The 23325-nt window shown below is 44.4% G+C and overlaps 1 protein-coding gene and 1 pseudogene across 3 annotated transcripts in view; one reads left to right on the plus strand and one right to left on the minus strand.

Annotated features, from left to right (window-relative positions):
* The first annotated feature begins 527 nt into the window (after positions 1–527).
* LOC126960714 (tigger transposable element-derived protein 1-like) lies at positions 528–9485 on the plus strand (annotated as a pseudogene).
* A 9308-nt stretch (positions 9486–18793) lies between these two features.
* The window catches only part of SLC25A37 (solute carrier family 25 member 37), a 47927-nt gene continuing 43395 nt past the window's right edge, over positions 18794–23325 (minus strand). For all 3 annotated transcript variants that reach the window (XM_050800221.1, XM_050800222.1, XM_050800223.1), the window contains one exon: positions 18794–22959. In XM_050800221.1, the coding sequence (XP_050656178.1) occupies positions 22439–22959 (521 nt within the window). In that variant the 3' untranslated portion in view covers positions 18794–22438. The remainder of the gene's footprint in view (positions 22960–23325) is intronic.

Below are 23325 nucleotides of genomic sequence, written 5' to 3' on the forward strand. Positions count from 1 at the left end.
TCACCCAACATCTCAGTCTCTTTATTCATGAGATGGAAACAATAGTTGTCCTGCTTACCTCACAGGGTTATTACAGAGATGAGACAGCAAGTCAACGTCCATGTAAGTGCTTTGCAATCTAGTAATATTGTGCAATTATACAGGGTTATTAGCCTAAAATATTGCTAAGTGATATTGGGAGGAGTAGGTCACTGGGGTCTCCTGTCAAACAAAGGAGTTTATAAACTATGACAGGGACCAATACTGCACTCGGCTTCTCAAGATCACAGCAGGTGCCTGAAGCAATGGGTCAGATTTGATGTGACAGATGATTTGGCAGTCAACCTTCTAGGAGAGCAAGGAAAAATTATCAGGCAGTGACACTCTTGTGAGCCAGCAAATCTCCTGGTCCCTTCAAAAAACTCAACCCCGAGTGGTACCATTGGATCACTGGACATCTAGAATATACCAAGAGCTATTGCCAGCACTCAAATATGCACACTACTCTCAGCACTCACCTTAACAAAACATCAAAGGTGCAAGCACAGATGCCGGTACAAGGAGAAGGCACTTTGCCAAATCTTTTCTTAAAGCCCCAAATTGTCAAGGTGAAGAAGCTGTGAGAGTAGAATGGGCTAAAGCACAATGAATAGTTCTAGAGGAAGCTGAGGCTGGGGAGAGACTGAGAGGGAAGGAGGCTCCAAGCCCAGGATAAGGGGCAGGAAGGGAAAAATCAGATGCTTCACCTAGTAAGTCTGGGCTTAACAATTCACTGGGGAAATGCTTGCTGTGGAAAAGGAATGCCTTCCACAGTATAGCTCAAAATAGAAGCAAAGCCACCACTTGTAATACATTGCAAGCAAAGAAAGACACCTGGGCTGTCAAGGTAACATCACCAAGGCTAGCCCACCAGTCCAAGTCTAAAACATATCTCCCTGTCCCGTAGTCTAATACCCACTGTGGCCAGCAGGCCTCTTCATTCTCTCAGCTCTTTCCAAAGCCCCTAGATTTTATTTACAACAGTCCATCCATCTTACCTAGAATGGCCCCCCTTGGTATATCCCACTCAAAGCCAGTATGGCTGCACTTGACAACTGGGCAAGTCTCTCCTCCTGCACAAAGCCTACTGCATCCACCCCAGTACCTTGGAAGGCCCCACTCCACTGAGATCATAGAAGACTTGGTGCATGCATCTGCTGTAGAGCAAGCTTTTCTAGAAACACAAGTGAGTAAATGTGCTTGTGTTTCTAGTTTGAGTTCCCCAAAAATCAGAGCCTGAGTCAAGGACATGAGTCAAGGACTTGAGTACAGATTATTTATTTGGAAGACGATGCCAGAAAGCAGAAGAGTATATGATGTGAGACAGGGAAGAAGGAACCAACCAAGGATGCATTATTAACAGTCTACATCTTGAGCGACTGGGCCTCAACCCCATTGGAATCCTCTGAGTAACCACTGAGTAGAACGTGCCTTGGAATTGTCCTAACTGAAGACGGACAGCTGAGCATATGGCCATGGTCTTGCCTTCATTGCTGGTGATGCCCTTGGAGGCTTTATCTTGCCCCTCTTTTTGTGCTTTCAGGTCACAACTCACACAATGGAGTATGTCACCTCTTTGGTGTGACATACCTTCTTGGGTTTCAGAAAAAGCCCTGAAGCTGCAAATCCACAGGAATCAGTTTGGTGCACCACAAGTCACCCCAAGATCTGCCGCAGTGAGCACACACCTGCTTTCTCTTGCCAACCAGATCATAAGCTCCTAGAGTACAAAGATCATAAAAGGAGAAAGAAAACCAGGCAGATGGCTTCAACTGTAGACTGATATCATTTTGGCTAAAACCTTGAGATAGTTTTCTCTTGGTTGTTTTCAATTGATGGCATTTTATCAGTCCCTTTCCCCTATGTTCTCACTGAGAAATAAAACCATAGCATTATATGGCAAAACCAAAGCATTATATGGCAAAATTGTAACATTATATGGCAAAATCATAGCACATTATATGGCAAAATCATATAAGGAAATAATACAGAAAAAGCTGTGCCTTCGTTCATTGTAGCAGCAACTGTGTCTATCACCATCTTTAATTCAGAAGAAAAGTGAGAGAAATCTCATCTTTTTCCATTAGATCCTTTGCTGGCCCCCATCTTGCCAGTCCTTCAAGAAGTAGGGTCAGACCCAAATGACCAGACTGACCCTGGGGAAGTCAAGTCATTTAACCTCTCTGAGCCTCAATGTCCCCATGTGTAAAGCAGGGACAGTAACTGTGCTGACACCACAGGGATAATGTGAGCATCACGTACGGTAATGTTTGAAAAGACTTTGCAAACTGTAAACAGACATTCAAATGTCAGCTATTATTATAGCAGGTTTGGGTCCCAGATACTTGCCCTGCAGCAATCCATGCTGTGCCAGCTGGACAGGATCTTGCTTCCTTCTCTGAAAAATTCAGCTCAAGTTTTACAACACCTAAGGACACATGTCCTATGCTGCCCAGGTTATTATTGATGTAGGTGCCTTGTGTGTTTTTCAGTGTCCCCCACCGACCACAGGGCTTTGTGCTTCACTTTTTTTTTTTTTTCCAGCTGAATTTTAGACTCACACTTTTAAAAAAAAAATCCATGAGAATGGTTCTCAACTTCCCCTGGGGAAAGTACAGGCACCTCAGCATGACCTCGGGGCCCTGCCCAGGTGGAGACCTGGCTACCCCAGTGCAGGCCAGACCACTCTCCTCCTCCTACACTCTGGCCGCCTCACACTGCTCCTGTGCCTCCTGCACCCTCTCTCTCCAAGTTGCAACACCTCTTCCTTGACTTCCTCCATCCAACTCACACTCATCATTTTAGAGTTAGTTTCACCCCATTCTTCCATGAAACCCTTCTTAGGCCTCTTCATACACTCATTCTGTAGGTTTTTGTTTGTTTGTTTGTTTTTAAGTTTTTGTTTTAGAGACAGGGTCTCCCTCTGTCACCCAGGTTGGAATGCAGTGGCACAATCATAGCTCACTGTAGCCTCGACCTCCTGGGCTCACGCAATCCTCTCACCTCAGCCTCCTGAGTAGCTAGGACTACAGGCATGCATCACCACACCTGGCTGATTATATTTTTTATTTTTGTAGGGACAGGGTCTCACTATATTGCCCAAACTGGTCTCAAACTTCTGGCTTCAAGCCACCCTCCTGCCTCGGCCTCCCAAAGTGCTGCGATTACAGATGCAAGCCACTGTGCCTGACATATATATATATTTGAGTACCTAGTATGTGCCAGTGCTGTGCAAGGTGCAGGAGCACAATGGTGAACCTATCTCTCTTAATCCCTTTTCTCACAGATCTAGATACCTTACTCATAATACCAGTCTGGGACTTAGACAATGTGCCTGTGAGTTTTTCCTTTGTGGCTATTTCAAGCATGCACTTTGCGTCTACCCCACTTAAAAGCTAGATCTTTGAAAAGGGCTCCTTTGCACCTTCCTACTCACGAGCAAAACAACATGCAGCATAGGATAGGCATATGTAAAAAAAATTGCATGACCCCACTCTTATTAGCTATCGGGCAAAGAAATACATGGGAAACGCAGACTATGATAAATTTTCCACACAATGATCAATTAAAACGATTAAAAATGTAGGAGCATGCCTTGGGCCGGGCGCGGGGGCTCACGCCCGTAATCCCAGCACTTTGGGAGGCGGAGGTGGGCGGATCACGAGGTCAGGAGATTGAGACCATCCTGGCTAACACGATGAAACCCCGTCTCTACTAAAAATACAAAAAATTAGCCGGACATGGTGGCGGACGTCTGTAGTCCCAGCTACTCAGGAGGCTGAGGCAGGAGAATGGCGTGAACCCGGGCGGCGGAGGTTGGGGTGAGCCGAGATCGTGCCACTGCACTCCAGCCTGGGCAACGCAGCGAGACTCCATCTCAAAAAAAAAAAAAAAAAAAAAAAAAAAAAAAAAAAGTAGGAGCATGCCTTGACACAAGCATGACTTAACCAAATACAAGAAGGTTTAGTTCTAGGCCCCTAGACAAACACAAGTTAATGTAATTTCCTTTACACAAGTTAATGTAATTTCCATTAGATCCTTTGCTGGCCATGGGGGCAAAAAATCTGTTACAGTAAGAGTCCAGAAGCTGAGACAGATGGAAGTTTCCAGCTTGAGAGGTGGGAGATGAAGGGGTGTGGCTCCCGTATTAATGAAAATCAGATGCCACCTTGTGGCCAGAAATCAAAATTCAGGTATTTCACTGGAGAAAAGAATTGAGTGCTGTGATTATCAAATAAAAAATTGCATTCCACAAGGAACACAGATTTTCCCAGTGAGGAAACTATATACCCACATTTACCCCCCTCAAAAAACTTCTTTGCTGTAATCTATGACCTCCTTATAGCCATAATCCTTAAGTCAAACACGTACTACACTCAAAAACCTCCAAAAGCCCCTGCTCTAATTGATAGGACGGGCTGTCACCTCAGCTACAATGCAGTGTTGATTTATCCCAACAAACTCTCAGGGAAATATTGATCCCTGAAAGAGTAAAGATGACATCACAGATATTTTCAGGGAAATTGGGTGAAACACAATTTTCTTTCAAGAGCAAATAAACTCTCAGCGACAAGGGAATGAATATTTTGCAAAAAGTTGGCTATATGAAATCATTTTTAACCGATATTTTATAGGCGTATATAAGTGACCAATTCTGACAGTACTGGGCAGTTTAGGATTTCTCACAAACAGCTACTGAATAGAAAAGATCAAAATAGGCCGGGCACAGTGGCTCACACCTGTAATCCCAGCACTTTGGGAGGCCGAGGCGGGTGGGTCACAAGGTCAGGAGATCGAGACCATTCCGGCTAACACAGTGAAACCCCGTCTCTACTGAAAATACAAAAAACTAGCCGGGCATGGTGATGGGCGCCTGTAGTCCCAGCTACTCCAGAGGCTGAGGCAGGAGAATGGTGTGAACCTGGGAGGCGGAGGTTGCAGTGAGCCAAGACCGTGCCACTGTACTCCAACCTGGGTGACAGAGTGAGACTCCGTCTCAAAAAAAAGAAAGAAAATATCAAAATAAACATAATCATGCCTTATTGCAGATATCTAAACTTTTTTGAAACTACAGACCAATACTCTCATGAATATAGATGCAAAAATCCTCAACAAAATACTAACAAATCAAATCCAACAACATGAAAAGAATATGCGCCATAAACAAGTGGGATTTACCCCAGGTATGCAAGGCTGGCTCAACATTCACAAGTTAGTTAACGTAATCCAGCACATTAAAGGCTAAAGAAGAAAAATCACATAATCATATCAATAGATACAGAAACAGCATTTAACAAAATTATACCCATTCATGATCAACATTCTAAATAAACTAGTAATAGAGGAAAACTTCCTCAACTTGATAAAGAAAATCAACAAAAAACCTACAGCTAACATCATATTTAATGATGAGAAACTAGAAGCTTTCCCAATAAATTCAGGAACAAGGCAAGGCTGTCCCCTCCTACCACTCCTTTTCAACATTGTGTTGGCTGGAAGTCCTAGTGAATGCAATAAGACAAGAAAAGAATAGAAAACTAAAGACTATACTGATCGGGAAGGAAAAAATAAAACTGTCTCTGTTCAAAGATGACATAATTGTTGATGTAGAAAATCTAAAAAAATCAACAAAAAAACACCTTGGAATAAATAAGTTATTAAAGCAAGGTTGCAGGACATAAGGTTAATATACAAAAGTCAAGCATATTCCTGTATAGCAGCAACGAACAAATAAAACGTGAAATTGAAAACACAAAACCATTACATTAGCACCTGCCAAAATAAAATACTTAGATATAAATCGAACAAAACACATACAAAATCTAAATGAGAACTACAAAACTCTGATGAAAGAAATGTAAAAGGAACTATATAAATGAAGACATATTTCAAGTTCTTGGATAGGAATGTTTTATATTGTCAAGATGTTAGTTCTCCCCAAATTGATCTATAAATTCAGTGTAATTCCAATTAAAATCTCAGCAAGTTATTTTGTGGATGTCAACAAACTGATTCTAAAGTGTATGTGGAGAGAATAAAGATCCAGAATAGCCAACTCAATATTGAAATATTGAAGGAAAAAGGCGGGGCGCAGTGGCTCACGCCTGTAATCTCAGCACTTAGGGAAGCCAAGGCAGGCAGATCACGAGGTCCGGAGATCAAGACCATTGTGGCCAACATGGTGAAACCCCATATCTACTAAAAATACAAAAATTAGCTGGGCGTGGTGGCACATGCTGGTAGTTCTAGCTACTCGGGAGGCTGAGGCAGGAGAACTGCTTGAACCCAGGAGGTGGAGGTTGCAGTGAGCCGAGATTGTGCCACTGCACTCCAGCTTGTCTCAAAAAAATTAAATTAAGTTAAATTTAATTTTTAAATTTTGTGTGTGACACTTTGTCTCAAAAAAATTAAATTAAGTTAAATTAAGTTAAAAAATAAAATGAAATATTGAAGGAAAAGAACAAAGTCAGAGGACTGACATGACCCGAATTCTAGTGTCATTAATAAGCTACAGTCATCAAGAGAATGAAAGCAGCTGGGCACGGTGGCTCACGCCTGTAATCCCAGCACTTTGGGAGGCCGAGACAGGTGAATCACAAGTTCAGGAGATCGAGACCATCCTGGCTAACATGGTGAAACCCCGTCTCTACTAAAAATACAAAAAAAAAAAAAAAAAAATTAGCCAGGCATGGTGGTGAGCGCCTGTAGTTCCACCTACTCGGGAGGCTGAGGCAGGAGAATGGCATGAACCTGGGAGGTGGAGCTTGCAGTGAGCTGAGATCGCACCACTGTACTCCAGCCTGGGTGACAGAGTGAGACTCCGTCTCAAAGAGAAAAAAAGGGGCAGTAAAAGCACTCTTTGACCAAGTGGTATTAGTGAAAGAATAAACAAATAGATCAATGGAACAGAATAGAGCCCAGAAACAGATCCACATAAATACAGGCAGACCCTGTCTTATTGTACTTCACTTTACTGTGCTTTGCAGAGGTTGTGTTTTTTATAACTGAAGGTTTGTGGCAACCTTGCATGAAGCAAGTCTACCAGTGTCATTTTCCCAACAGTTATGTCTCCGTGTCACATTTTGGTAATTCTCACAATATTTCAAACTTTTTCGTTATTATCATAGCTGTTATGGTGAGCTGTGATCAGCAATCTTTGCTATTACTATTGTAATTATTGAACTATGTCCATATAAGACGGCAAACTTAATTAAGAAATGTTACATGTGTTCTGACTGCTTCACTGACCAGCCGTTCCCCAATCTCTCTCCCTCTCCTCAGGCCTCCCTATTCCCTGAAATATACCAATATTGAAATTAGACCAGTTAGTAACTCTACAAAGGCCTATAAGTGTTGAAGTGAAAAGAAGAGTTGCACATCTCCCACTTTAAGTCAAAACATAGAAATGATTAAGCTTAGTGAGAAAGGAATGTCAAACGCCAAGATAAGCCCAAAGTTAGGCCTCTTGTGTCCAGCAGTTAGCCAAGTTGTGAATGCAAAGGAAAAGTCCTCGAAGGAAATTTAAAGTGCTGTTCAAGTGAACACACGAATGATAAGAAAGCAAAACAGCCTTATTGCTGATGCGAAGGAAGTTTTAGTGGTCTGGATAGATCAAACCAGCAACACCATTCCCGTAAATCAAAGCTTAATCCAGAGCAAGGCTGTAACTCTCTTCCATTTTATGAAGACTTAAAATTGTGGGGAAGCTGCAGAAGAAAAGCTTAAAGCTAGCAGAGGTTGATTCCTGGGGTTTAGAGAAGAAGCCATCTTCATAACATAAAAGGGCAAGATAAAGCAACCAGTGTTGATGTAGAAGCTGCAGCAAGTTATCCGGAAGATCTAGCTAAGATAATTGATGAAGGTCGCTACACTACACAGCAGATTTTCAATGTAGATGAAACAGCCTTCTTGTGGAAGAAGATGCCACCTAGGACTTTCAAAGCTAGAGAGGAGTCAATGCCTGCCTTCAAAGCCTTCAAAAGACAGCCTGACTTTCTTGTTAGGAGCTAACGCAGCTGGTGTCTTTAAGTTGAAGTCAGTGCTCATTTATAATTCCAAAAATTCTAGGGTCCTTAAGAATTATGCTACATCTACTCTGCCTGTGCTCTATAAATGGGACAATAAAACCTGAATGATAACACATCTGTTTATAGCATGGTTTACTGAAGGTTTTAAGCCCACTGTTGAGACCTACTGCTCAGGAAAAAAAGATTTATTTCAAACTATTACTGCTCATTGACAATGCACCTAGTCACCCAAAAGCTCTGATGGAGGTGTACAAGGATATTAATATTTTATGCCTGCTAATACAACATCCATTCTGCAGCCCATGGGTTAAGGTGTAATTTCATTTTTTCAAGTCTAATTATTTAAGAAATACATTTCATAAGGCTACAATTGCTGTAGATAGTAATTCCTCTGATGGATCTGGGCAAAGTAAATTGAAAGCCTTCTGGAAAGGATTCACCATTATAAATACCATTGAGAACATTTAGGATTCATGAAAAGAGTTTGAAATGTCAGTATGAACAGGAGTTTGGAAGAAGTTGATTCCACTCCCAGGGATGACCTTCAGGGGTTCAAGACTTCAGTGGAGGAAGTCACTGCAGATATAATGGAAACAGCAAGACAGCTAGAATTGGAAGTGGAGCCTAAAGATGTAACTGAATTGCAGCAACCTCATGATAAAACTTCACTGGATGAGAAGTTGCTTCTGGGTTTTTTTTGTTTGTTTGTTTGTTTTGTTTTGTTTTTTAAGACGGAGTCTCACTCTGTCACCCAGGCTGGAGTGCAATGGTGTGATCTCAGCTCACTGCAACCTCTGCCTCCCAGGTTTGAGAGATTCTCCTGGCTCAGCCTCCTGAGTAGCTGGGACTACAGGCGTGTGCCACCACATCCAGCTAATTTTTTGTATTTTTAGTAGAGACAGGGTTTCACCATGTTAGCCAGGATGGGTCTCCATCTCCTGACCTCATGATCCACCCACCTCAGCCTCCCAAAGTTCTGGGATTACAGGTGTGAGCCACCATGCCCGGCCAAGAAGTTGCTTCTTATGGATGAGCAAAGGAAGTGGTTTCTTGATATGGAATAATCTACTCCTATTAAAGATGCTGTGAACATTGTTGAAATAAAAACAAAGAATTTAGATATCTTACACAAACTTAGTTGATAAGGCAGCAGCAGGATTTGAGAGAACTGACCCCAATTGTGAAAGAAGTTCTGCTTGTGGGTAAATGCTATCAAACAGCATTGCCTACTACAGAGAAATCTTTCATAAAAGGAAGAGTCAATTGATGCAGCAAACTCTATTGTTGTCTTATTTTTTTTTTAAGAAATTGACACAGCCATCCCAATCCTCAGCAACCACCACCCTGATTAATCAGCAGCCATCGGTATGAAAGCAAGACTTTCCACCTCCAAAAAGATTGTGACTCCCTGAACACTCAGATGATTACCAACACTTTTAGCAATAAAACATTTTTAATTAAGGGGTGTACATTGTTTTTAGACATCATGCTATTGTACACCTAATAGACTGCAGTATAGTATAAATATACCTTTTATATGTATTGGGAAACCAAAAAATTTGTTTGACTCACTTTATTGCAATATTTGCTTGATTATGGTGGCCTGGAATCAAACCTGCCATATCTTTGAGGTATGACTCTATAGCCAACTGATCTCAGACAAAGGAGCAAAGGCAATATAATAGAAAAAAATATAGTGTTGTCAACAAATGGTGCTGGAACAACTGGACATCCACAAGCTAAAAAAAAAAAAAAAAAAAATCATTCTAGTCACAGACCTTACGCCCTTTACAAAAATTAACTCAAAATGGATCACAGTCCTAAACGTAATACGAAAAACTACAACATTCCTAGAAGATGACATAGAAGAAAATGTAGATGACCTTGGGGTTGGCAATGCCTTTTTAGATAAAAACCAAAGGCAGGATCCAAGAAAGAAATGATAAGCTGGACTTTATTAAAATAAAAATTTCTGTTCTGAAAAAGACACTGTTAAGAGAATGAAAACCAAGCCATAGACTGGGAGAAAATATTTGCAAAAACATATTTGATAAAGGACTACTATCCAAAATATACAAAGAACCTTTAAAACTCAACAGTAAGAAAACAAACAACCCAATTAAAAAATGGGCCAAAGACTTTAGCAGACACCTCATGATGAAGATGTACACGTGGCAAATACACATATGAACAGACGCTGCACATCATATGTCCTCAGGGAAATACAAATAGAATAATGAGATCCCAGTACAAACCTATTAGATGGCCACAATCCAGAATACTGATGATACCAAATGCTGGCGAGGATGTGGAACAACAGGAACTCCCATTCACTGTTGATGGGAAAACAAAATGACACGGTCATTTTGGAAGACAGTTTTGGCAGGTTTTGTTTTTTTTTGTTGTTTGAGACAGAGTCTCACTCTATCACCCAGGCTGGAGTGCAGTGGTGCAATCTCGGCTCACTGCAACCCCCGCCTCCCGGGTTCAAGCAATTCTCATGCTTCAGTCTCCCAAGTAGCTGGGATTACAGGTGTGCACCACCATGCCCAGCTAATTTTTAATATTTTTAATAGAGACAGGGTTTGGCCATGTTGCCCAGGCTGGTCTCGAACTCATGCGCTCAGGCAATTCGCCTGCCATGGCCTCCCAAAGTGCTAGGATTACATGCATGAGCCACTGTACCCAGCCTGGCAGTTTCTTACAAAGCTAAGCACACTCTTACCTATGATCCAGCAATTGTCCTCCTTAGTATTTCCCAAAGGAGTTGAGAATCTATGCTCACACATGAGCTACACATGGATGTTTATAGCAGCTTCATTTGTAATTGTCAAAACTCGAAAGCAACCAAGATGTCCTTCAGTAGGCGAATGAATACCTGGAGTACATCCAAACCAGGGAACATTATTCAACACCAAAAAGAAATAAGCTATCAAGCCATGAAAGGACATGGAGGAATTTTAAATGCATGTTACTAAGTTAAGCCAATCTGAAAAGGCTACATACATACTGTATGTTTCCAACTACCTGACAGTCTGGAAAAGGCCAAACAATCGAAACAATAAAACAATCAGTAGTTACCAGGGGCAACCGGGAAGGAGGAAAGAAAGATTGCAGGCCAATAAAGTCTATTTTTTTAGTAAGTTTGAGACATATAGACCCTACAATAAAAAACATCTTGGAGGCCGGGCGCCGTGGCTCACGCCTGTAATCCCAGCACTTTGGGAGGCCAAGGCAGTCGGATCACGAGGTCAAGAGATCGAGACCATCCTGGCCAACATGGTGAAACCCCGTCTCTACTAATTAGCTGGACATGGTGGCGTGCACCTGTAGTCCCAGCTACTCAGGAGGCTGAGGCAGAAGATTTGCAGTGAACCAAGATTGCGCCACTGCACTCCAGCCTGGCAATAGAACGAGATTCTGTCTCAAAAAAAAAAAAAAGGAAAATATACAATGTGCCTTCCTATAGTAAAGGACTGTGGGAAAATAAGGGCATCACATTCCATGAGCTGCTGGCACACAATAAGACCCATTTTGTTTCAAGCACTGGGCTGGAGGGCTTGGACTGCACCAGAGACCAACAGTACTCACTCAGAGTTCAGATAGACATATAGGCAAATAAATTATTTCCTTGCAAGGGCACAGAAATGTAGCAATTAAAAAACATATTAAAGAAAAGGACGTGAAATAGTCACATCCATCATTCTCCTATATCAAGTTCCTGGATTTTAGTCTTTATTTGTAGAGTAGTTTAGGAAGTGGAAAGTGAGAAGAAGTAAAGCAAAATGATAATGAATGATTCTTTATGGTGGGTAAGTTAAAAGTCCTGTGAGAATTTCCTTCTAATTTCATCTAAAAAGCTTGTAATCATATTTTAATCATAGACTTAGAGGCGAGATAGAGCCTGTACTCTGTGGACATTATTACAGGCTAGTGAAGCAAGAGGAGCTATTATTACACGTCATCTGGCCCAACCCTTTCATTTTGCAGCTGAGGAAACTGCAGACCAGAGAGATTAAGTGATATGCCCAAAATCACCCAAAATCACTCAACCAGTTTAGTGACCTGCAGGGCTAGTGTCTAGGCCTCTGGACCTACTGACCCATCTGTTATATACTCAATGATTACAATGGACCAGAGCAAACAAATTACTTCATTGTATGAACGAATAAGAAAATTATCCTTGCATTGGAATCCTCTCAAAGGTAACTGTATGCTTTTCAAATGTGGCTTTGAGAAACTTGCTGATCTTAAAAACAAACGAGTCATAGAAGCCAAGGTGGACATTCAAGAGAGCATCAAGAAACAAAGATTTTGATGGAAGTCAAAATCAGCAAAAATCATCTCTTCAAAATAGGAAGCTGGATCAGATTAAGTGTGACAGTAGGAGTCTAAGGATATTTGTTAAATGACTGCTCTTGGCAACCCAAGCTCGTTGGAACACTAGGAGGCTTAGAACTTCATGTTCCATTCTGTGTAAAGGAATTTTTTCTACCATGATGAATAATAGGCCCAGGGTTTGGTTCATTCTTTCCATCTAGAACATTCTTTTCTCCTGGCTGCTCTTCCCACTGTGACTGCCTCTCAGTCTCATTAATCATGACCGCCTTCGTGTGTACTTTATCCAGATTTTACTCATTCGTGAGCTTGAGGGGAAATGTGAGAGGGATTCATGCAGGACAATTTCCCCTCAGACCTTGGACCCTACCTAAAAATTGTGAAATGACCATGGAGTTCCGTTGTTATGGATATACATGAAACCCTGAATGGATCACTGGATGTGCTAGAGACTACACAAAATCCCAAGGAAGCTCCTAGCACGTAGGTATTACCAGTTTCCAGGCTGGTGATGTTTTTGTAGTCTTAGACCAAAGCCGCTGAAGCTTGGGCATTGGCCTTGAGTCCTCAGGTTTTTCTGCTGCAGTCAAGGACTCTTAATGTTGACAGTGCTAATAGAAAGCAGCACCCATTGAAGTCTCATGAAGCCCAGAGCTACAGACAGAAGACATTATGAATATCCATAATTATTAACATTAAAATTTGCTCATTGATATGATTTGGGACTGGGTGGGGTGGCTCATACCTGTAATCCCAGCACTTTGGGAGGCTGAGGCGGGAGGATCATTTGAGGTCAGGAGTTCCAGAGCAACCTGACCAACACGGTGAAACCCCGTCTCTACTAAAAATACAAAAATTAGCCGGGCATGGTGGCACATACCTGTAGTCCCAGCTACTTGGGAGGCTGAGGCAGAAGAATCGCTTGAACCTGGGAGGCGGAGGTTGCAGTGAGCCGAGATCATGCCACTGTACTCCCGCCTAGGCAACAGAGTGAGACTCCATCTCAAAAACAACAAAAAAGAGAAAAAAAAAAGACTTGGTTTGGATTTGTGTTCCCATCCAAATATCATGTCAAATTGTAATCCTCAATGTTGGAAGTGGGGCCTGGTGGTAGATGACTGGATCATAGGGGAAGATTTCCCTTTTGGTGCTGTTCTCATGATAGTGAGATATCACGAGATCTGGTTGATTAAAAGTGCGTAGTGCCTCCCACCTCGTTCTTTCTTCCACCTGCTCTGGCCATGTAAGACAAGCCTGTTTCCCCTTCACCTTTTGCCATGATTATAGCTTTCCTGAGGCCTCCCTGGCTATGCTTCCTGTACAGCCTGTGGAACTGTGAGCCAATTAAACCTCTTTTCTTTATAAGTTACCAGTCTCAGGTATTTCTTTATAGCAGTGCAAGAATGAACTAATACACACATTATATTTATTCTAAACTTTATGCAGACACAATCAGGGAAAGATTGAGGATGTGCTGGTATATTTCACCAGCTAGTTGCATTAGGCTCAACATAGAAATCTTGGGATACATATTTGTCACCTGTCAACCCAAGCTAAAGGTGTCTATCAAGAGAATATTTTCACTGTTCAGCAAGCAGCAAGAACTCCTTCCACGAACTCACATACTGATGAAGACAAACACCCCTGGTACATATCTCTCTTTGTTCTTTTTAAACCCCCTCTTCCCTTAAAGGCAGCCACCCCAAGGGCCAGCATGACAATAATGAAGAAGTCAGACGTCCACAATCCCTCTTTCTGTAGCTCTGGGCTTCATGAGGTTGCAGTCGGGTGCCCTTTCAACACTGAGAGTACTCGACAACAATACACAATACTTCAAGGACTTGTTGTATTATTGTCGAGAGTACTCAACAATACACAATACACAAGGACTTCAAGGCGATACCCAAGCTTCAACTGCCTCAGGTTGAAGACTAAAACATCGCTGGTATGATTTTGATTTATACTTTTTCTTGTCACAGACGAGTTTCTGATGACAGTGGACAGGGGTTGGGCTGTCTGTCTCTGCTAAAGTGGCCCTCGTGTCCTCTTAGCAGTAGTGCTGGGGGCTCTGCCCAGAGTCTCACTTACTATGGAAAATGAAACATCAAAGCTACCATAGGTAAATATGAGCATAAGCAAAGAAGAGCTTCTTAGAGAAAATATGGCAACAGGAACCTGGAAGTCTAGAATTGTTATATCCGTGGCTTCACAAAAGAGAGGTCACGTGTTTACCAAAGTAACATTACCTTTAGGAGACAAGGCCAGAGAAATGGGGAAGCTCAGAAGCATCCTAAATTTGATAAATGTATTGGGAATACAGATTCCAAGACTGCTGGGAACCCTTAATGAAATTTCTTTTCTACAAAAATACCAGGACAGCCAGGATGGTCTATAAATCATTTCACTTCTTGATAGATATCTAGTTTGTTTTCCAACTTTTCACTTTCATGAACAAGCCTGGGATGTGCAGTTTTGAGTGTTTGTCTAATTATTGCCTTTAGGTAGCCTCTGAAATATTATGCTAGATACAGTAGGAATGGTGCTAGGTGCAGGGGGTCAGGGGAGGGGCAGGGGTGGAAGCAGCTGAACTTGGTGAAGGTGACGTTTAAAGGGGAATCCAAAAAGGCAAGAGAGTAAGGGTAGGGAAAAACAAACCAGGAACAAAGAAGACAAGAGCAAGGAGAGACAAAGTAGGGTCGTTGTTGTTGTTGTTGTTGTTGCTGTTGTTGTTTAAATGGCTTTAGTTGCTTATATTTCACACCTAAGCTTGTAGAACTGATGACTACCCCTCCTTTGTAAAAGCCTCACAGAGCTCTTGGTTACTTCATAACTCTCTGACCACTCCAGCCTCTCCTGGTTCCCATTTCTCTCTTTGCTATTACATGTAAGCCTTCCATAATATTCTTTTTCTCCCTAGGGACTCTCCTCTGCCCATGGCTTTGGCCATTACATCCCTTGGCCTATCTGCCAGGTCCTTTGTTCCAGTTCCAGTCTTTCTCCTGACCACCAATATTGCATTTCCCTCTGGGGGTCTCCATCTGGATGTCCACAGCAGTTTCAAACTCAACAGGATGTCAAAAGTTTGTTACATATAATGAACAATGACTGTCACTCTTATACAGAATGTGGGAAACAGTAGGCTGGAGGGCTATGGAGAAAACAGGAGTGAATAAATCAGTCTCTGCCCTCACTGGGCACATAATTCTGGGCAGAAGGCAACAAAAACACAAAGTGAGATCAGCCATGGAAGGTTGGAGGTTTGTCAAAGAAGCTGTAGATACTGACAAAGAGGAGAGAGAGATCACATAGATAGGCAAATTAGTAGGAGCTCCACAATGAGGTAGTAAATGCTATCTTCAAGGCAGCCTGAAAAATGGGACTTGAATGAGCAGAGAGGAGGTGGCAGGAGAGGGAGGAAGACATTCCAATGGGAAGAAAGTTCTGGAAAGAGCACAGCACCAGCCTGTTAAGGAGATTAAGACCTCAGGGTCTTACACAACCATCCTGCTGACCTATTCTGTTTTTCTCTGGTCATTACCTTAAACACGAAGCTAAACTGGGAACTGCCATATGCAGGAAAGCCTATTAAATTCAATCAGCAATGAGGAGCCCTTGAAGGTCTTGAGCAACTGAGTAACATGGTGAGCCTCTGGCAGCAAGGGGGGACAGTCTCTTGAGAATGGGGGACAAGTTGAGATCCAAGAGATCTCCAGCAGGCCACTAGACATTTAAATCTGGAGTTCAGGAGAAGAATCGGGGTGCTACAGCCCCACATCTAAGAATTATCTTCCCAGAGGAGGGCAGATCAGCACCAAGGGGGTGTGCAGAGACAGGATCCCCAGCAGCAGAACCTTTCCAAGCAGCCACACTTAGGTGGCCCAGAAAGGAGCTGAAGCTGGTAAGGGGCCAGAGAAGGTACTCACAGAGGTGGGAGATCAGGAGGAAGCAGGGAAATGGAAGTCAAGTTGGGGAGCTAAAAAGAGAACCCTCAGGTGTTGTGCATGCTCAAGGAGAAAGACTAGGGAGGGACCCATGAACTTAGAGATGTGGCGTCTATGCCTAAGAAGGAGGAGGACTAAAGACAGACTCATGGACTTGGAGACCAGGCATCTACGCCAAGAAGGAGTAGGACTAAGGAGAAAACCCATGGACTTGAGATGAGTTTTACATCCCCAAAGAGGAGGAGGACTAAGGAGAGACCCATGGACTTGAGATGAGGGATCTTCTCTGCCATGTATTAGTCCTCTCCGCCAGGTCTTCCTACTCCTCTCAGATAGCCCAGCCTGTTCCCAGCATGACCTAGAGTCCTGCACCCCCAGGCCTCTGTTGATTTCACCTCTACACTCTCATCAATCCAGTCCCACTCATTCTATTACAGTCTTCCTCACCTTTCTCTTAGTCATCCCTCTTCTGGACAATTTCACTGTGACACAGAACTGACCATCTCCTGGTGCCCTCCATATTTGTTCTTAACTCAGTCCTGTACACTTTAGCCAGATGAGTTTCCCTAGAACCAAGCTCCAATCATGGTGTCCCCTGCTCAAAGACTCTTGGTGACTCCCCATTACCTACTGCTTAAAGGTCAAACTTCTTACAATGGCAGTCAAAGCTCTTATGTGCAGCTTACTTACCATGAGGGTGTCTCCTACAAAGCCCTTATGGATGCAAACCAAGCTCTTTTCTCCCTAATTGCTCTTATTTCTCTTAGGCCACTCACTGCGTTCAGACTTAGACCAGACGCAATGCTTTGTTCCCTTGCAAGCAATCATAACCCACCTCCACATCTGCCCAGTTGGCTGTGTGTCTCTCTTGTACAAGACTAGGCTCATTACTTCTTCTCTGAGATGTTTGTCACACTAAGGCCCCTCCTTGGATAGGAGCAGAGGTCTCTCCTGGAAGAGGTCGCTGAAAACTAGAAAACATGGGACTCAGTAAGGAGACCTTGTCCCCAGAGGAAAGGGTATACCTTCCTTGCATGGTCTTTTTAGGGCTGGAATTTGAATGTGGTCATGCTGGAGAGGGCTCCTGATAGAAAGATGCCCCCATGAGGAGGCAGGTGGCAAACTAAGAGGGGCACCACAGAAGGGACCCCCAGGTTGACGCTGGGTTCTACTTTTCTTATCTTCCTCTCAGCAAATCTTCACCAGACACCTAGCACATACCAAGCACTGTGCTATGTACCAGCAGTGGTATGCTGGTAAACTAGCCCTTAGAAAAGCAAAGGCCTTGATAAGCAGCGTTTGACAATTTCTGTGGTGTAAATATTCCCACTGTTGCCGATTTCAAGCTACCAACGTGGTAATATGGAATGTGAAGCTGGGAAGGAATGTGCGCTGTACAACCTAGAGAGCTGGTGCAGTGCCAGCACCAGCACACCACTGGCTGGGGATAAAGAAGCAAATCAGACAGACAAGGCCACTGTCTCATGGAGCTTGGTCTAATGGGCACAAAGCTACTGTTTTGCTTCCATGGCTGACTTTGCTACCATGTTGGTAGGTCAAGATCTGATTGTCTTAAGGAGTTTGCATCTCCCCTTGTACTCTTCTACTAGGCTGTAAGGCCTTCGAGGACAGGGACCACATCTTACACTTCACTCTGTCCCCAGCACCTGCATGAGGCTTTGCTCACGGGAGGCACAGCCAATTTGTTGGCTGATTGATTCTGTGGTGGAGGGAAAGGGAGGATATCTGTTGAATGAATCCGTATCTACTGGAAGCAGATCATCTGTGCCGCCCACCCCAGAGGATGGGAAGCAACCACAAGTTGGAGTAGCACAGCATTGGCCATAGGTAAATTACAAAACAGGGAGTTTATCCCAGTGCTCACCATCCACTAACCATCACCGCTTCCCACCTCTGGGCACCCCTGCATTGGCCAGTTCTCAGGCCTGACCTCAATTCTGACCCTGCATTCTGGCAGGCCAAGGGCTCCAGTGGTCATACTGAAGGTGGGTGCTCAGACTTTCAAAATTGTGGGAAGAGTCAGAGTCATCCCTGGCTTCTCAAGGGGGTCCAAACCTTCCCTCCTCCCACCTCCAAAAGAGGTCACGTTCTCTGGCTTAAGCTGAGGTTTAAGACAGAGAAAATAGGCATGAGCACAGCATGTTCCAAAGAACCACTTGCAGCCTGCCACATCCAGGCTCTCACAATGAGAAAGAAAGTTGCCACCCTCCCCAGCATGGTGAGCCACGCCAGTGGGAGGGCTCCCGCTCCTGCCCAGCAAGACAACACAAACACCACCATCAATCTGCTTGCCCTGAGGAAACGGGGTTGCAGGGGCAGTTCCTACCAAAGCTGCAGACCTTGGTCCTTAGTGCTCAAGAGGAACAGGCACAGACCCCGTGAAGGACATCCCCTCTTGCCATCCACTCCCCTCTCATTTCAGGATTCCCACCACAGAGCCCACAACACTTCGAAGATCAGTACTTTATTTTCTCTAGCTCCAGTGTTGCAACTGTAGCAGCATATCAGAAACATCCCCACACAAAAACACACAATTCTCCCCTTCTTCAAAGAGCTGGCAACAATTGAGAGGCAGAAACAATAGTTACTACAGGCATTTGAGAAATTTAAGAAATAACACTTGCTCACCCTTAAAAACATACATTGTGCGTCTTGCAGGGAGCAAGCAGCAGTACATTTGTCATTCGAAGACACAATCATCCTTAAATAAAGTTAAATAAAACCTTACTGGCATAACAATGTGTTGGAGATGCAGCTTTATGGAGACTTTAGAGGAAGATGCTTAGAATAAGACATGAGCATTTTAAAAGAAAAAAACTGAAAAAAACAAACTACACATAGAATGTAACCCAGTAAATAGATTCAATGCAAAGTTAAGAAAACATATCAAGGGGAACGATTTCACCCATCTGGAAAAAATCAGTTTATTGTATAAAGCTTTAATCTACAGGTAGTTGAACCTCAAATCATGATTTGGGCAGAAGAGCTACTCACACACACACCACATAAAAGTACCGGTGCTGTACCCAGGTGACACTGACTGGCTGCAGAGGTCACTCCAAAGACACCAATGACTGAGTACGTGCCATGATTATACTGAGCTGGTCACCAGGGTGGGATGGCGGGGTGGGGAGACCACTTACTATTTCACACTTTGCAATGTCAAAGTCACAATCAAAAACCAAACTGCAGTCTGCACGGGGCAACAATACCGACTTTGGAGATAAAGGCCAGAGAGGAAAGTTCATTTCTACAAAATTAATGAACACTTGTATCTGCTTAGTGCTTCACAACTTTCAAGGCTTTCCTCAACCTCCTGATGACCAGGCATGCAGGCTGGCCATGTGGTTACCCCAGCTGACCCATCCCTCATCACACAGGGAGGGGCCTGCAACCGGGGCCCACAGAGCTCCAGGTTCCGGTTTTCGCCTTCTATTTTTTTTTTAATTTATTCATTTATTTTTTTGAGACAGAGTCTCACTCTGTCGCCCAGGCTGAAGTGCAGTGGCACAATCTCAGCTCACTGCAACCTTCAGCTCCTGGGTTCAAGCAATTCTCCTGCCTCAGTCTCCCAAGTAACTGGGATTACAGATGCCTGCCACCATGCCCAGCTAATTTTTTGTATTTTTGTATTTTTAGTACAGATGAGGTTTCACCATGTTGGCCAGGCTGGTCTCAAACTGCTGGCCTCAAATGATCCGCCTGCCTCGGCCTCCCCAAAGTGCTGGGATTACAGGCGTGAGCCACTGCACCCGGCCTTCACCTCTCCTTCTTGCATCCCCCTAACCAAAGGAGTGCTCCTAGAGAAATCAAGTTTCTTTTCTGAACACCAGTGAAACCAAAATCCAGTAGGAAATACCTTGCTTCAGTGTGGCATATCTTAAGTGGACCAAAAGAGGTGGTAGGATAAACTTTTTACAATTTGCTTTAAATTCCACTTTGAAATTTAGAATTTGATTTTTTCCCCTCCATTTGCAGAATTTAACACCATTTAACACGAACCCAAGGCAGGTTGAAAGCGCAGATGTAAACATTTTCAGAAGCATCGTGGACTCCACGGTTTTCTGCATCCTCATGTGGACTGAGGCTGCAACTGGTTTTGGGGTATAGGGGGCAGAGCAGAGAGGAGGTGTTAACCCCCAAATGGGCCCGGACAACAGCCAAGCCCCACAACCCAGTTGCAAGGGAGTGTTGATGGGGCACACCTGGGAGGTACCCAGTTTGGCTCTTTCCCATCCCTGATCTGAAAAAGTCAGTCAACTGACTGATAAAATTCCTCATCGCTATTAGGGCAAAATCTACTCCCCAAGGCACTGTGTGCATGGTCCCAAGATGGAAATTCTCCACGTTACTTCCTAGGCAGTTACTTCCTAGGCAGCAGCACCACTCAAAAGAATCCAGGCCTGCACCTCCTCAGTGAGATGCACCACACTGACCGTGGTGGGTGGCGGCAGGTCAGGACCCGGCTCACTGAAATGCAAACACACATGAGCTTCCTGCTCATTTTCAAAGACAAGCTCTGGTGCGGGCTCCAAATCGGAGACAGTGCAGCTCGTCTCATCAGTATCCCCTTGCACGGCAGCCTGGCAGAGCAACAAATGGCACAGCTAGGGAAAACGGGCTTGTATTTTCTCTGGGCGGCAATCTGACTCGGCACACACCATTTCAGAAAGCGAGGCTGCGAGGCCTGTGTTCTCGGGTGACACAGAGCGGACGAGGATGCAGAATGGCTTCTGGAGAGGTCTTCTGACTCGGGCATGAGGGTCTAGGTGAGACCTCAGCCACAGGGGCCTAGCAGATAGGCCTGGCTCTTGTCACATGCGATGAGAAGCTGTGACATTGGAATTAATGGTTGGGACAAGACAGGGGGACAAAGACCAGAGACATGTTTCCCTAGACTGCACAGGGAAACACAGGAGATGAGATTCAGTCAAAACACACACAGATCACGTTACCTGAAGTGACTGAGTTAAAAGGCTGATGCAGAAATAAGTCCTAAGATGAAGGCAGGATTTACCCCAAACACCTGCGCCACAAGCCGCCAAATGCTGCCTATCAAGGGCTTCTAAGTGCTGGCCCGGGAAGGCAGGCATTCACATCACTCACAAGGGGAGGAAGCGGTCTCAGCAGGTTTATGTCCAGTCACCCTAATTCTGCTGGGCTCCACCACCCTCCAGCGGGCGAGATCCTGCCACCCGGCATGTATGCAGGTGTATACACAGCAAGAGAAAATGGGCCAGGGCCAGATCTCTGGTCCTGAAATTTTGGGGAAAGACAAAGGAAAAAGGCACATGAAGGTGGCTGATTGAATTTAAAAGAAAAAAAAAAGGTAGCTTCAAGTGACATATCATTATTTTGATTTTTTTTAACGTACCTTTTTTTCCCCCATGAAAAGAGAAATTCAAAATATAAACTTTATTATTTTACATTCAAGTGAAACTTCCATCTGGCGGGGCTAAACACAGCTGCAGGTCACATTCAGTGATTTATTACTTTGGTGCCTTTTTCGTTCACCTGATGGAAGAATTCAACCCTCTCATTTAAAAACAAAACAAGAACAACAAAAACAGCTGGAGAGTCCCAGCTGCAATACTAGGTGTAGACACGCACAAGCACACACACAAATTCAAAAACTTCTACATAGAAAAATAAAGGATAAACATTATCCATCTATTTTGTACTGTGTAATGGAACTTTTATATACATAAAAAATTTTTTTTGTTTACTGTTTTCAGTCACTGCAAATTTTCTTCCCTCCTCTGGGATCTAAGGATCCAGGGAGGAGGCTGCCACAGTGAAGCAGAAAAGCTACATTCTGCCCGGGGAGGAAGAGAAAAAGCAATTTCTCGCTCCCCTTCCAAAGTATTTCCTGTCCACCACCGCCTCGGATGTCCCTGCAGACAGCCTTCCGGTGAGCGGCTGTCCCGTCCCCTCCTCTCTGTAAGGCATTGGGGAGCAGAGGGCCCATAGGCAGCACCCTGCGGAAAAAAAAAAAAAAGATCTAGCTGTGAAGAGAGGGCAAGGGGCTGGATGCAGGCAGAGAATGACTTTAAGAAGAAAAGATTCTATGATCCCTTCCCACAGCCTGTTCCTTTAGTATGGAGCTCGATTTTCCAGCTGGCGCTTGGTGAGGAAGTACTTGAAGAACTCATAGACAGACCAAGAAATGGCGGTGGAGGGCATCTGGTAGACCACACGCGCCTGGATGCCTTTGAAGTAGCCGGCCAGGCCGTTGAGCTGGTACACCGTCCGGAAGGCATTGGCCATGCCCGACAGCCGGCCGCTGATGTTGGCCAGCGAGAGGGCCACGTTCTCCTGAGTGTTGAGAAGGGTCTTACAGACGTCCAGGGGGGTCGTGGCGGCCGCGGCGAGGGCCCCGGCCAGCCCGCCTGAGATGATGTGGGACTGCGGGTTGTAGGTCCGGTGGGGGTTGACCTGCTCCTGCAGGAACTCGTAGGTGATGAAGTGGATGGACTGGAAGGGGATGTTCATGGTCAGCTGCGTGGTGTAGCTCCGGTAGAAGGCCCCCAACCCCTCGGTCCTCCACACCGTCCGGATGCAGCTGAGAGCTGACCGGTGCTGCGAGTTGTACATCTGCAAGCGCTGCTTCACCACTGTGGTTGGAACCGCGGGGCAGGCCAGACGGACAGCCAGTGGGCAGTGGGTTGGAGGTGGCCCCACCCCAGGTCGGAATGAAGCCAAGCCATAAAGAGAAACAAGCCAGTTAGACACCGGAAACAGGTGAGAGCCAGCACACACAGTCCTAGTCTGAGCAGCCGCGGAGGGCCAGCCCCTGGCAGTCCTGGGTTACAATCCATTTCTATCTCCAGGACTCATGCCTGGAAGGTGGCTATTTCCTTAAGTTTCTCCTGCCTGAATCTTGCTGAAGGCAGCCCTCAAACCAGGCAGCCACTTCAGACTAGAGTCGTTGATCTATTTCCCAGATCCTGGCTGCCCCTGGTAGGAACCCTCAGGACCCA

Source organism: Macaca thibetana, chromosome 8, assembly GCF_024542745.1.
Source record: "Macaca thibetana thibetana isolate TM-01 chromosome 8, ASM2454274v1, whole genome shotgun sequence".
Classification (NCBI taxonomy): domain Eukaryota; kingdom Metazoa; phylum Chordata; class Mammalia; order Primates; family Cercopithecidae; genus Macaca; species Macaca thibetana.